The sequence below is a fragment of the Sminthopsis crassicaudata genome, chromosome X (genome assembly GCF_048593235.1).
Source record: "Sminthopsis crassicaudata isolate SCR6 chromosome X, ASM4859323v1, whole genome shotgun sequence".
Taxonomy (NCBI): domain Eukaryota; kingdom Metazoa; phylum Chordata; class Mammalia; order Dasyuromorphia; family Dasyuridae; genus Sminthopsis; species Sminthopsis crassicaudata.
The window spans coordinates 65,397,946-65,414,017 of record NC_133623.1 but is presented as its reverse complement, the minus strand read 5'-3'; the positions used below and the strand labels follow the sequence as shown (position 1 = coordinate 65,414,017).

The following is a 16,072-nucleotide window of genomic DNA, read 5'->3' as shown; positions in this document are numbered from 1 at the left end:
TGGGGAACCAAAAGAGGTGAACCAAAATCTAAACATGCATCCCCTAATAATGCTGCTCCAACACCAAATGAACCTTCTGAGGAATGTTTTTGTTTCCTTTTGTTCTGTTATCCCCAAATAGCACAAACCAGTCGTAAGTCACCAGACTTAGCTCAGAATGGTTTTTTTTCCTGAGATTTCCAAAAATCAGACCCACCTTCGAAGGATTCACCAATGTTGTGATTGAAAAGAATGTGAAATAATTCCCAAAGGAGTTCCCAAACCAGTGGGAATCATGATTGCATCACTAAAATAAGTGCCCGACCACTCACGTTGAAAGATGTTGAAAGAGACTTAGAAAACATCAGTCCTAATATAATTGTTTAAAAAGTTATTCTTACTACTTGGAGTTCAGAAGACCTGGGCTCAAGACCTGCTTCAGCTATTTATTAGCAGTGTGATGCTGGGCAAATCAGGTCAACTCCCTGGACCTCAGTTTCCTCATTGTAATAGGAGTGGGTTGGCCTCTGACTGGAAGGTCCCTTTCATCCCTTTCAATGCCATTAATTCTGTGTGTGTGTGTGTGTGTGTGTGTGTGTGTGTGTGTGTGTGTGTGTGTGTGTGTGTGAGACAGAGAGAGAGACAGAGAGACAGAGAGATGAGAGAGACAGACAGATGAGAGACAGAGACACAGAGAGAGAATATACATTCGTGTGTATGTGCATATGTGTGTATTTGTATGCAAGGATATAGGTGTTTAGAGAAGGAGAAAATTCCCACAGAGATTCTAGAAAAGGCCACGCATTCACAGCACTTAGGAGCAAATGTCAAATGCCATGCGCCAGGTAGGGCCAACATACAGTGCTAGTGGCTGTCTTTCAAGTACCTATAATTGAAAATTCCCCCATAACCTATTCTAGAGTGGTCACTCTGAAGCATTGCGTGTAAACAATGTCTCTTCTGGATTATCTTACTTGGACCAAGACAGAGGTTTATTTGCATGACTTTGGATGTGGATGGGAGAGAAGCAGCATCTAAGAAATGTCCCCCCTCTGTTATTGTCCTAGATCTCTCTTCCTTCAAGTAGACATTTAGAAATGACGAGTTGTCTTTCAGCTGTGAAGTTGACACTACTTTCCCTTATCAAAAGGGCATGTGCTTGGAGCCAGTTTCCTCAGCAGTGTAGACAGGCCTGCCTGGTGCCCAGAGAACTATGGTGGCCAATGGTAGCCACATTGAAGGACCTCTGCTGGGGCCAGAGGAAAAGGAACACTAATTGGGCTATATAAGAATTCAACCCATGATCTTGGTCATATAATCCAATAAGCTAACTGGCCTCCATGGCTATGAACCATCAGCTCTCAAGCCCATAGCTTTTTGATAACAGGGGCTCCCTCAGAGAAGCCCCAGTGCTCAGTACCTAGTAATTGCTGATTAAAATATGAAATCTAAGATATGAAGACAAGATTTGTATATTATGTATAATTATATATGAGAACAGAAACTCCTAAGACTTCTAAGAGACAAGTTGGCGGGGGGGGGGTGGGGGGGTGGAACAATGTTATTTGCAGCTGACAGAAGCATCATCTTTGCTTTTTCCTGCTGGGCATGGGACTTCCTGGAACTTTCCTCCTTCCTTTTGGTTACAAGGTGGACTACAATGGAAAGAGTAAGTCTGCCTTGTAGTATAGGAATTACATTCTCCCTTCAGATAATAAGAAAAGTCTTAAATGATTGGGGAGGGAAAGAGGATCACGGGAGTCATGGAGGAAATGCATGAGCCAATAGTGATTAAAACTGGGCATAGCTGATGGCCTAATCAGCTCCATGAGAGCTGTAGTATTCATTAAGCAAGCAAGGGCCACAAAGATGTGTGCCTGGGGGATTCTGGGAGGCTTCTTCCTAAGGACTCTTTCCTAGAGAAAGGACCACTAGGAGTCAATGCCCATGGCACTTTGTCTATGTCTCTATCTTAGGAATGGATTTGGGGTAACTAGGGGGAAAGAATAAATGAAATTCACTAGGAATTTCCCTTCCTCTCTTAGTAGATAGGTATGATAGGAATACACAAGTGTATATATGTGTGTGTGTATATATATACATATATATATATATATATGTGTGTGTGTGTGTATGTATATACACATACACACATGGAATACATAATATATATACATGTGTGTGTATATATACATGGAATACATAAAGCATATATATACATATATATATACTATATATGTGTATGTGTATATATATTCTAGATCTGTAAAATAAGGAGCCCTTGCCAATAGATGTATGAATTTAGAAGGGAATTGGACTCAATAGTCCTAAAGTTCCTTTCAGGCTTTAGTCTGAGCTAGAGAAGGGACTGGTTTTTTTTTTCTTTCTATCTGCTGCACAGAGTCCAGCATCTAGCATTTTGTAAATACTTGCTGATTAATTGATGAGGAAAAAGAAAGGGAGAATACAACTTCCCCTTCCCCCGAACTGATTTCACAGTGGACAATTCCAGGAAAAGAAATGGCACTGGGCAAGGCAGATCTCTTCTTCGTCCCTTGCCACTATTACTCCCCCACAGCTACTTGAAGAACAGTCTTCAGATGAAGGAAAGTGATCACAGGATGAGATGATTCCTTCTCTCTTTCCCCTCAGCCTTTGAATCCTCCCCAGGCCGGAGTTAGGAATGACTGGAATAGCTTAAATGTGCAGGTTTTCTCCACTTTTAAAAAAAGAAGCTAAGAAAGGAAAAAAATAGGCAATGCAAATATCTGTGATCCAGTGGATCAAAAGGAAGGAGAGCCAAGAGAATTGAAGAATCACTTTGAGTTTATACCACATATGAAAAAAAAGTCTTTCATTCTCTCGTCACTGAGTTGGGATTATGAGAGCTGGTCTTTCTTTACAAGGTGCCTTGAGATGTCTCATTTTACACACACACACACACACACACACACACACACACACACACACATATACACTATGAGAGCCTGGATTTGAACCCAACTTCTCTGGCTCCAGAGAACTACAGAAAAACTCCATGAAACTACACAGGTGTATCAACAACAGGTATTTATTAAACATTTCAGAAACAAGTCTTCTGGAATTTCTCTGAGAATATTTTTTTCAACTTACAGGGTTTGGATATAAGACAACCACAAAAGAGAATCTTTAAGCACTAGTGATACTATGGCTACAAGGTCCAGGACACTGGACAAACTGACCTAGATGTTAAGTATGAGAAACAGACATCAGAAGACTAAGTGTACTGCCCCTTAAGTGAAGGACAGAACCTATACTATGGGCCATTTTGATTAACCACAAGAAAAGACACAGAAATAAGAGAACCATGAAAGGGGGAAGCACAAATATGCCCCTTCCACCCAAGGATGACCTAAGCTATGTGTTCCAAGCCAAGAGTAGGTAAAATTAACCCATTTTGGCCCCAACCTTTGGCCTATTTTGCCTGCATAGCTTGGTCATCCGAGCCCCAGCAACTCAAGTCACTTCTACGATGGGATGGATACTAGATAAATCTGTCTGACTACCATGCTGGAAGGCATTCTCATTGACAATACTATCCCCCATACTGGTATTCCAAAAAGGGTAACCTTCCCCCAAGGGATGCTGGGAGGTGTTTGAGACAGTGAGCTCATGCTCACGACTCGTCACACGCTGCCACCAAGAACGCACAGATCTCTTGAGCTGATTACGGAAACCCTTGTTGACCCAACAATAGATGAAGGGGTTATAGCAAGCGTTGCTCATGGCAAACCAGTGGAAAGCAAAATAGACATCCTCACGACTAGAGATGACATGCATAGACAGGAGCAACTCATAAAAATGGAGGGGGAGCCAACAGATGGTGAAGACCACCACCACCACGATCAACATCTTCAGGGTCATTATCTTCTTGGGTTGGCGGCTGATGGCGTATTCTGATGTAGCATCTTGGATGGAACTCTGCAGCCATAGCTTCTTGCCTATCACCGAATAGGTGAGTGAAATCACCAGCAGGGGCAGGATATACAGGAAAAGGAAGTTAACCATTTCCAGGTATTTCCTGATGACATCTGAAGGGTGAGGGATGCTGGGAAGGCAGATCATCCTGATGGTCTGGTTCCTGGTGTTCCAGATACAGAGAGAGAGAGAGAGAGACAATGAGAGATGCGGAGATATAGATTAGGTTTGGAGTCAAAGGATCTATTTTGAATCTCACCTCAATTACTCAGGCACTCCCTTTTCCCCTTGCATGATTCCTAGCATACCACAAGAAGTGCTTAGTAATTAGTCTGGTCTTAGTCAAATGAGTGTCTTTGAATAAATGATTTCTAAGAATCCTTACAGCTCTGAATCATATGATCCTATAACATATAACAATAGTGTCTACTTGGCTTATATTCAGGAGTCACATCTAGCTATATGAACCAGGAGAATCACAAAGAGAAACATCCCAGAATATCAAAGGTCATTGAGGCCAATCTGAACCTTCACTATGACATTGCCAACAAATGGTCATTCTACCTCTGCTTGAAGATTTCCAGAGATGAAGAACACACTACCTCATAATGTTGGAAATTTTAATTTAGAAGTAAGTTGGAGGGAGGAGCCCAAATCTGCATCTCTACAACTTTGTCTTCTTGTTCTTAGCTCAATGTAAAGTAGAACAAGCCAATTCTTTCTCCCATATGATGACCTTTCAAATATGTGAAGTCTTTCCTACGTGTTTCCTTCCCCAGCCTATATATATCTGAATTTCATGCAACCAATCTCCAGCCCATTCTTCTAAATCAGGAATACTTTTTAATAGGAACTTTTTTATTTTCAAAATATATGCAAAGATCGTTTTCAACATTCATCCTTGCAAAACCTGGTGTTCCAAATTTTCTTCTCCCTCCCTTCTCTCTACCCCTTTTCCCTAGACGGCAAGTAATCTAATACATGTTAAACATGTGCAATTTTTCTATACATATTTCCATATTCATCATACTACACAAGAAAAATCAGATCAAAAGTGGAAAAAAATGACAAAGAAAAAAAAAAAACCAAGCAAACAACAATAAAACAGAACCAAGCAAACAACAATAAAACAGTGCAAATACGAGGTTGTGATCCACATTCAGTCCCCAACAGTCCTCTCTCTGGATGCAGATGGCAACCTCCTAGATCAGGGATTCTAACCTGGGGGTCCACAAATTGTTTTCTTATATATACTTGGATAATTTTCATTGTTATTCAGTCATTTTAGTTATTTATAACTCTTTGGGACCCCATTTGGGGGTTTCTGGGCAGAGATACTGGAACGAGTTGCCATTTCCTTCTCCAACTCATTTTTCAAATGAGGAAACTGAGGCAAACAGAGACAAGTAACTTGCCCAAGGCTACATAGCTAGGAAGTATCTGAGATTATATTTGAACTCAGGTTTTCTGACTCTAGGCCTGGCACTCTAAAGGGTTCATAGATTTCACCAGACTTACAGCCTATTACAGGATAATAGAGTTCCTGGCCTCAGACACATCCTAGCTGTGTGCCTGGGTAATTTCATTTAACCTCTGTTTGCCTCAGTTTCCTCATCTATAAAATGAAAATAACAATAGGATCTACCCCTCAAAGTTGTTGTGAGGATCAGTTGAGAACACATTTGTAAAGTGCTTAAAGCAGTGCATGCACATAGCTATATAACACATTAACATGCTTATTTTTTTTCTTTCCTTCCTTCCTCCTCCTTTTTTATTTCCTCCCTTTCTTCCTTCCTTTCTCCCTCCCTCCCTTCCTACCTCCCTCCCTCCCTTCCTACGTACCTCTACCCTGCAGTACAAACTAAGATTATGTCAGCTCTTGGTGGGTATCCTCATGGTCTTCATAGGAACACAGATTTAGAGCTGAAAGGACATATTTAGACCAACTTTGCCATTTTATAGGTGAAGAAACTGAGGCCCAGAAAGATTAAGGGCCTTGTCCAGGGTCACAAAAGTAGCAAATAACAGAAGTGCAATTTGGAGGAATTTCCCTTGATTCCAAATCCAGTGTCCTTCTGTCTGTGCTGAACTGCCATTTGTAATGAGTTGCAAATTCACTAGTGTTTTGTGTGTGTGTGTGTGTGTGTATGCGTATGTATTCTCCAAGTAAAGTGTACTCCGCAATCAGAGGAGAGAATAATAATTAGCACATTCATTTATTGTACATCTGCATATATTTTATCTGACAAAACTACCAAATTGTCTATGTTATAAAAGCTATCTGCATTGCTCAGAGATGGAATAACATAAATGTGTTTGCTGATTCTGGTATGAAATGCAGAATTATGAAATGCAAATACGTTGTCATTTACCAATGGCCTAGAATGGAGCATAAAAACCTTGACCTTTGGTAGCAGAAGTGTAAATGGAAGTATAATTTGTGAATGGGCTAAGAGTTACTCTTTGGGGGGCACTTTAGTTCCCCATGTTGGCACAAATGGGCACAATAGAGTGGCTAGACTGAATCCACTTTGAAATTACTGGGAAATGTTTTAGAGAAAACTCTCTTCTGTCCATTCAAATCAAATCAAATGAGATAATGTTTATAAAGTGTTCCGTACCAGCCTAGTACATAGTAGGCACTACATTCCTTTCCACTCCTCTCCCTTCCTCTTATCTTCCTCCCACTTTTATCGACTATCAAGACAGCATGCCACAGTGAATAGAGAAGTGGGTCTAGAGTTGGACAGACCCGAGTTTAAATCTGGCTTCAGATACTGGTTAGCTGTGAGAGTGAGCAAATCATTTGACCTCTGACAGCCTTAGTCTCCCTTAACTGTAAAAAAGGGACAGTAATAGCATCTACCTCTCAGGATTGTTGTATCAAATGCTTGACACATTTCCCAGTATATAAATGTTTGCTCTCTCTCCTTCCCCACTCCTCCTTCCTTTTAACCTTCCCTCCACGGCCCCAACCACCCAGAAAAGGAGACGGACAGAAGAGAGAGGTGATATCCTGCTTGGAGAAAGACTGATATTAACTCCCCACATGCAGAAGTCTCCCCCATCTAAAATGGCACTCTCCAGTTAACTTGCCAAGTTCTAGCAGTTCTCCCCTGGCCCACTTACATCGTATCAAACTGAGGCAATCTCTGGTACAAAGTATGTGGTAGGGAAAAACAGCTGGCCAGGACCCAGATGATGACGACCCAGATACTACCCTTCAAAGCAGTTGTCCGTGGCTTGTCCGGCTTCAGGATTACCTGGAAAGAGGCAAGAGAGGAGTATTTTCATCAAGAACCAAAACAGAATTCGGTGCTGGAAATGGGGCATTTATGGATATATTCAGCAAAACTCTGATCAGATGCACATTTGTATAGAATTTGTGCTAGGCTCTTGGGGACACAATTTGAATAAGGATCCCTACCCCACTGATGCTTACAACTTGGGACAGGGATACATTATGAATACAGATAAATATAGGGTATAAATATAAACAGCTTTTTAAAGGAATTTGGCTGTCTATATTTGGTGTTTTCACTTGCTCTCCTCTGCTCTCATCTCAGCCTTATGACCTCATCACTCAACTGCAACTGCCCTCTCCAAAGTTACCAATGATCTTATAATTGCTGAATTCAGAGGCCCTTATTTAGTGTTCATCTTTCTTGACCCCTCTGCATCATCTAACCCTCTCTCTTCTCCTGGATACTTTTTCCTCTCTGATTCTCCATGACATAATAACCTCTCTCTCACTCTCTCTGTCTCTTTCCTTCTCAGTCTACTCTGCTGACCCATCATCCAAATCAAAATCACTACTTATAGATGGACCTCAAAGTTCAGTCCTTAAATCTCTCTCCTTTTATCTTTATACTCTTTCATTTGGTAATTTAATATTAACTCCATCAGCTCCCATGGGTTCAATGATCATCTCTGTGCAGACAATTCCCTGGTCTACATGGATTATCTATCCTGAGTTTCATTCCCTCAATGACTACTGACTATTGGACATGTACTGAATTTTTCAAAAGCATCTCAAACTCAAGATCTTCAAAACAGAACTCATCATTTTCCCCCCCAAATCCACTTCTCTTCCAAACACCCCTATTTCTGTCTAGGGTACAACCTAAATTCATAGCTTTGGTGTCATCCACATACCCAATTAATTGCCAAATCTTTCCTCCCTATCCCTACATCATGTACATATAAACATACATATATGTGTATGTTATATGTAATATACATAAATGTGTATATTATACCTACACATTTATGTATACATTACATATATACATGTCTATATCACACCCATATATACACGTGTATATATTATAATTACAGGTGTACAGATTATATACTTATATACACATGTATTATACATGTATATATCCCTATATATAAATTATGTCCATACTTCTGTACATGGACATGTGTGTCTATATTACATGCACATATTTGCACTTGTGTATGCTACGTATAAACTTATGTATGTTATGTGCCTAAATATACATATGTACATATGTTATATACACACACAGATATATATATGTGTGTATATATATATATATATATATATATATATATATATATATATATATATATATATATATATATATATCTCCTCTTCTCTCATATACATCACCTTAGTTTAAGACCCTCATCCCTGCTCATTTGGATCACTTCAGTAGCCTCCCAATTGGTCTCCCTACCTCAAATCTCTCCCTTTTCTAATCTCCCCTCCACAACTACCACAGTAATTTTTATAAATCATCAATCTGATCATGTCACTAACCTTCCCAATGACTTCCAGTGGCTCCATATTACCTCTAAGATAAAATTAAACTCCTCTTTTTGATACTGAACCTTTTCGGAACTAAGCTTTTTCCTCCCTTTCAAATTCTCTGACATACTGCTTTCTTTCATCCATTCCACTTTCCAATTATATTGGTCTACTTACCACCCCGAGAACACAAGACACCATCTTCCATCTCTATGCCTTTTCCTTGCCTAATATACCCTTTTGCCTTACCTTGGTCTCTTGTAGTCTTTGGCTTCCTTCTGGCATCAGCTTGGGTACCACCTTTGGAGAAGGCCCTTCCTGTTCCCCTCAGCTGCTGGTGTCCTTCCCTCCAAAATTATCTTGTGTTTGCTTGGTTTGTGTATCACATGTTCTAATTTATGTGCGTGTTGTCTGCCACAAAGAATGTAAACTCCTTGAGGGAAGGGACAATATAATTTTGTCTTTATACCCCTTGAACCTAGAGAAGTGCCCAGCACATAGTAAGTGATTAATAAATGTTTACTGATCAAATGAGGAAAGCCAAAGACTTTGAATACCAAGCAATAGGAAGTCATGGAAACTTTTTTAAGCAGAGGAATAACATGACCAGATCTAAGAAAGATTGTTCTGACTAAATGTGAGGGATAGATGAAATAAGGAAAGAGCTGATGCCCCAAGTTCTCTTAAAAAGCAATTGTAATAGTTGTCCCGTTGAGAGAGAATGAAAGGCTATATGAAGGGGAAGAATTGGGCTTATCAATTTAATTAATTTTATACAAATAAACCATAACAGAAATTTAAATAAGTTAAATAATTCTAAATAAATTTTGATTTGTCAATTAAAAACTCAGAAGCCAGATTTTCTTCATGCCTGGGTTATTTTATTTCACAAGTGTTAGAAAGATTCTGGGAGAAGTTAAACTCCCTGTGAACCACTGGTCAGAGATTTGTTAGTTCAATTTGGTGGAAGGTGGTGGTTATGACACCAGGAACCCAAGGTCAATTCCCACAGGCCAATCAGCTTCTCTGTGTTTCCTAGTCACCGACTCCACCTTGAGCCCCAAACCCCCTTGGATCACAAGGGGGATTGGGTAGGAGATCAGTCTCAGAACTGCATACAGTAACCTATTGACAGGGCAAGTATAGCATCTTTGAGACAGAAAAAAAGATACTAGCTGGTATCAAAGGCTTTAAGCTGAAAGGGACCTTAAGGCCATCTCATCTGGCATGGGGTGGGATATCACTAGGCAGAAGAATATGGCTTCTGAGTTTTCACTGAGAAATTAAAACTAATTAATTTATTTCTATAATAATTTATTTCCATAATAATTTATTTCTATAAATTAAAATTAATTCAGTTGATAAATTGATAAGTGCAATTCTACTCCCTCATTTAACCCTTCATTATCACCCAACTGGACAACTACTACAGTAGCTTTTCCCTATAAATAGGGGACAGAAGAAAAGAGAAAGCAATCAAAATGAAAAGATCAGGATAAAAAATAAATATGATTCAGGAAAAAAAAAAACAATAAACATGAAAATATTTTTTTTAAAAAAGGGAAAGACACACTAAGAGAAGTCCATAGGGTTTAGACATAAAGGGCCTTTAAAGATCATCTCATCTAATCCAGCCATTTGATTGATGCAGAAACCAAGATCCAGAAAGGCCCTGGGACTTGCCCAAGGCCACTCTGATAATACATAGCAAAGCTGGCATGACTTCACCTCAGTCTCCCTAAGTTTCCTTATCTGCAAAATGGGGATAATAACAGCACTTATCTCCCAGCACTGTTGGGAGGATGGAAGATTCACAAAGTAACATTCACAAGGTGCTTTGCAAACTTCCCAGAATTATATAAATGCTTGTTCTTCCTCTTACCCCCCACTGCTTGTCAGGACCCCTTAGTGACGGCTCACTTCATTAGCATTTAGATATAGGTGCACACTTGTATTGTGACAAAGGGAAAAGACACTCCCAAAATAAAGGTACTGAATGGGGTAACGGTTGTAGGACAATTGTAGAAAGTTTTGCCTGGTGCTCTCAAAGAGAGCCATGTTTTGCCATCTGTAAGTGCTAGGTTCTTATTTGCCTTGTCTGTGGATGAGAAGGAAGTCCCTAGTTGCACAGAGGGGAAGAGGATGCCAGGAGGAAGGACCTTTAAAGATCATTTGATATTTTAGGGAAACTGATCCTCCTCCCTCTCCTCAAGAATTAGTACAGTGCAGTGGAGACAGTGCAAGCTTGGGGAGTCAGAGAACCAAGGTTCAAATTCTGACTTTGCTATTTTACCTGTGCTACTTTAGGCATCATTAGCCTCTCTGGAGCTTGGTTTCTGTATCTGTGAAATGAAAGGAACTGGACTAGATGACCTCTAAGGTCCCTCCCAACTGTACATCTTTCATCCTATGATCTTTTCCCCCTTCCTTTTCCCAGCCCTATCCCTCTTCTCATCTGGAAATAGCTGGGGCTCTAAAGAATCCTAGAATTTGAGATTGGAAGGTATGACAGTAGTCATCTTGCTAAACTTGTATATAAAATAATACCCTAACACATTATAATTTACCCAGGAACCGTTTTCCAGCCTGTGCTGGGAGTTATCCAAGAAGGGGGAATGTGTCTTCTGTCAAAGTGAGCCACCCCACCTTCCAAATGGTCTCCTTGCAACTGGCCCCTCTCCACCCCTGCCCTTGGTTCTAGAACCCTCTGGGACCAAACAGAACTTGGCTGCTTCATTTCTAAATGAGAACCCCTCATTTATTTGGATGTGCTTGCTCTGTCCAGTTTATTAATGTACCTAAACTGGCCAGAACTGAACTTGCTGCTGCTCCAGGCAGGTCTGATCAAGACCAGAGGAGTCCTTTCTTAGAAGCCCCATCTAACTTTTCAGCTGCTTCATCATACTTCTGATTTGCTTTGAGCTTGTAGCCTGCTAAAACTCCCAGTTCTCTCAGCAGAAAAACCTCCTATCCAGCCAAGCTGCTCTCATTCTTAGACATGAGAGGTTGACTTTCTGACTCCAAGTGGAAGGCTTTCCATTGATCCCTAGTGCATTTCTTCTTAATAGATTCAGCCCGTGCTCTTGCCTGTGGTTATCTTTTTGGATCCTGACTTTACTATTCAGCGTATCAGTTCTCCCTCCCAGCTTGGTGTCATGTGAACAGTTGATGAGCATACCCTCTACTCTTTTATCCAAGTTATTGATAAAGATGTTAAGTAGCAAAGGGCCCAAGCAGCAAATCCCTGAGGCACTCCACTGGAGACTACCTGCAGAGCTTATGCTGGACCCTTGATGCTGACACTTTTGAATGGGGGAGATATGGGGCTTCCAGCTGTTTGGCTTTCCTTTAAGGTTTGTGAAAAGGACCAATGAATTTTATAGCAGGGGCTCTCAGCAGCCTGTGTGGAGGCCAATAACTGTAAGCCACCAAGTGAGGCTCATTATCTCGGCTGAGACTATAGCTGGCTATGTGAACACCCCCTCTGTGCCCCATGCCTAGGTATTGAGTCTCTGTCCCGGTTTGGCTACCCCCTCTCCCTCCCCAGTGATTACCTTGTAACGATCCAGCGTGAGGGCCACTAGAGTCAGCACGAGAACATGGCCAGAACAGTATTGGATAAAGCGACTCAGATAACACATCATGTATCCAAAAAGCCAGGTGCTGCTGAAGAAACTTATCTGTGGGCAAGAGTTGAGGCCCCTAAGTGCTCTGAATACACAATGACCACCCTGTCCCACACCTGGGAGTCCCAGTGAATAAAAGAAAAGTAGCAATAGAGAAAAGCGGCAGGCTCAGAGTATTGGGAAGAGGGATCCAGTAAGGACAAGGAAAACCAGGCATCCTAAGTTTTTTTCCACTTAAAGATTTAAAGGAAATTCAGGTTAACTCATAATGTATGCAACTCTATTCAAATACATTTTAAGAGGTATTTGTGAATCCTTGAATTAATGGCTCCCCTAAATCCCATTAGATGGAGTTGAGAATACTCTGCCCAATGAGTCTGGGAGTCAAGAAGATAGAAGTTCAAATCTCAATTATTTGCCTTCCTACTTATGTGAACTTGGATATGTCACTTCCTTGATGATGTCAAGTGTTTCTTTTCTTTTCTTTTCTTTGTTTATTTGGTTGGTTTTTTGTTTGTTTTTTAATGTCAAGTGTTTCTTCTATAAAATGAGGGGCTTATCTAATAAGCCCTATAGGGTCACTTCCATCAAAAGCTTATAAGAATCTCATGAAATTCAGCATATTTACTGAACATCTACCCTCTACTACTGGAAGACAACAATTGGCCTCTTCTCTCAATTCCTGCTACTGATCTGTGTCTCCAGAAACAGACCATGGGAAGAAAGATTAGAAAGCAGAAAGATCTCTCAAAGTAAAGAATGATGCCAGTCAACTCTCTAGTTTTATTTTAAATCAGGAATTTCTTTCTAACCACCCCAAGGGGAAGATTGGAATGAGTTTCTCACTTTACAGATGAGGAAACTGAGGCTCAGTAAAATGAAGTGACTTGTAAAGCAAAAAACGAAGCCTTCTGTGATTTGCAATCAGAGCAAAGTAGGTTGGAAGCAAAAGACTTTTTAAGAGACATCCCCGGGAGCAGGAATCCAAAGGCAACCTTGGAATTGCCTTTCCAATAGAAAGAATAAGGCCGTGACTCTTTCCTTTTCCCCTTCTACAATTCTGGGGTTGGTACAAGCCTCCTTGGAAGGCTGGTCAGACCACACTGATATGGAATTAGAGCTTAAAAAGAGACTGGAGAACATTTTGTCACAGGAGGGGAGGGGTAAGGAGGAAGAGGGAAAGAAAAGAGGAATGAGAGAATGGGAGAGAATAAAAAAGAGAGGAAAGAAAAGAGAAGAGGAGAGACAGAATAGGAGAGAATAAAAAAGAGAGGAAAGAAAAGAGAAGAGGAGAGAGAGAATGGGAGAGAATAAAAAAGAGAAGAAAGAAAAGAGAAGAGGAGAGACATAGAGATAGAGACACAGGGAGAGAAAATGAGAGATTGGGGGAAGGGGAGGAGGAAGAGAGAGGGAGGGAAGAAGAGAGGGAGGAAGGGAGAGAGAAAGAGAGCGGAGATAGTGAGTTATAGAGAGGGATGGAGACAGAGACAGAGACAGAAACTAAAAACATTGAAAGAAAGAGGGGGGTAGGGAGAGAGAGACAGCAGAGATGAGAAATGAGAGGAAAAAAAGGAAAGGGAGGGTCATTTGGGCAGCTAGGAGATGCTACAGTGCATAAAGCTCTACGTCTGAAGTCAAGAAGACCCGAGTTCCATTTTAGCCTCAGACACTTCCTAGCTGTGTGACCCTGGGCAAATCACTTCCCTCTTTGTTTCTCTGGTGAAGAAAATGGCCGCCCACTTTAATAGCTTTGCCAATCGGGCTCACAAAGAGTAGGACACGACTGAAAATGCCTCAACAGTCAAAACCAAAGAATGTGGGAAAGGAGGGAGAAAGGGAGGCAAAGTGAGGAATAGAAAGTAGAGGGGAAAAAAAGTAGGAAGGGAATAAAAAGGCCAGAGAAATGGTGTCATCTGGTTGAACCCCCTCACAGGCCAGAGGAGGAAACTGAGACAAAAAGAAGTGAGTAAAAGTCAGCAGGACAGAAAGTAGAAGCAGGTACTCTGCCCTTCCCAGCTCCCTTCCTTCCCTCCCCCTCCTCTCTCCCCCCCTCACAAGCGCTTCTCCCCAAGGAAAGCTGTGGGAGTTAAGGGGAGTGCTGAGGTGCAACTCTCCGTTCCTTCCCTGCTTGTTCCCTCCCCTCCCCCCTGCTCTCCTTTCCCCCCCCCTCCCCTTTTCCCTTCCCCTCCTGTTCCCTTTCCCCTTTCCTTTTCCTCCCCCTCCCTTCCTCCCCTTCCCCCTTCCTCCATCCCCCCTTCCCCCTCTCGTCGCGTCCCCTCCCTCCCCTTCCCTTCCTCCACGCCACCCCGCCCCACCCCACACGTGCGCTTCACCCCATGGAAAGCTGTGGCAGATGGCGGGAGTGCTGAGGAGTAAGACTCGAGGCAGCCGCGTCACGCGGGGTTGGGGCCTTTCTCTGACGGAGGGACAAAACTGATTTCTCCGACGCGCCGCGCGCCGCGCCCCGCGCCCCTCCCCCCTCCCCGCTAGTCCTAGTCGTCGGTCCACACAAGTTTTTTGGGAGGGAGGGGCGGGGTAGCGTTCCGTGAGGAGAAAGTCCACAGCGCCCCCCGGAGCGAGCGCCCTTGGGCCAACCGAACTGGCGTCCTGGGCCCTCCGCGGCGTCCCTCGGGTCTACTTTTCCGTTACCCTCCCCCCCCCCCGGCCCGGCCGAGCCCACCCTTACCAGAGTGAAGGGCGTGTTCAGCAGAGTGATCATGATGCCGGCCAGGGCCAGGTTGGCGATGAAGACGCCAGTGGCCGAGTGGATCCGCTTACTTTTCATGAGTACGCTGCACACCAGAGTGTTTCCGAGGACGGACATGATAATGATGGAGAAGTAGGCGAAGATGAACAGGCACCTCAGACTGGGGGTCGTCATCTCAACCTCGCTGGAGAGGAAGGCGCCCAGGGGGCTGGGGCCGGGCGGCTTCGAGTCCAAGCCGTCCGAGGGCCCGAACCCCTGAGGCCGCAGCGGCATCATGGGGGGCGCCACGGTACTCAGGCTCTGGCTCGCGTTGCCCCCCGGAAGCCCCCCGGCTCCGATGGTCTGGGGGCTTTCACCGAGCCCAAGAAACTCTCCGACGGTGGTCACGGTGCCACCGAGCGGGGTGGGAGCCATAGCGACGCCGACCACCTTCTAGGCTGAGTGGACGCGAGGAGCTGAGGCGGCGTCGTCGGAGAAACAGTGGAGGCGCGAGGACGCTCTGGCCACACCCTGACTCGGGGCGCAAGCTGATTGGCTCCCTACACCGGCACCCCACCCCCACCCCCCAGCCTCAGTCCTGAGGCCGCTTAGGGCGTTTTCTCCCTCCCTCCCCCCAACTAAAGTCCCGGGGCAGGGTGGGAGCAGCCCAACTAGCCTGAAGCTCGCTACTGGGCTCCTTGACTCCCGCTGCAGCCAATGGGGAAAGGAGGGAGAGCCCCCCAGGCCCGCCCCCCCGCTGCTGTTCCTAGGGCGCTCTCAATCCTTCTTGCTCTAACTCTGACCCTCTCTGCTGCCTTCTCCCTCCCCCTCCTCTTCCTCCCCTCTCCCTCTTCCCCTCTCTTCCCCTCCCTCCCTCTCCCTCTCTCTCCCCTCCTCCTCTTCCTCCTTCCTTCTCATCCTCCTCCTCCTCCTCCTCGTTTCTGTCTGTCTCCTCTCTGGTGTCCCTCTCTGTCTATCTTTCTCCTCTCCCTCTTTCTGTCTTCTCTGACTCTGTTTCTCTCTTTTGTGTTTCTGTGTCTTTGTCTC

General features: G+C 43.4%; 1 protein-coding gene across 1 annotated transcript; it reads right to left on the bottom strand.

Moving 5' to 3' along the window:
* Window positions 1-3,033: 3,033 nt before the first annotated feature.
* On the bottom strand, window positions 3,034-15,848 carry LOC141549214 (G-protein coupled receptor 83-like). The gene is made up of 4 exons (XM_074278638.1): window positions 15,026-15,848; window positions 12,268-12,393; window positions 7,066-7,199; window positions 3,034-4,099 (listed from the first exon to the last, which is right to left on the bottom strand). Exons 1-4 carry the CDS (start codon window positions 15,458-15,460, stop codon window positions 3,475-3,477), a joined length of 1,320 nt encoding a protein of 439 aa, XP_074134739.1. The 5' UTR covers window positions 15,461-15,848; the 3' UTR covers window positions 3,034-3,474.
* Between the last annotated feature and the right edge of the window lie 224 nt (window positions 15,849-16,072).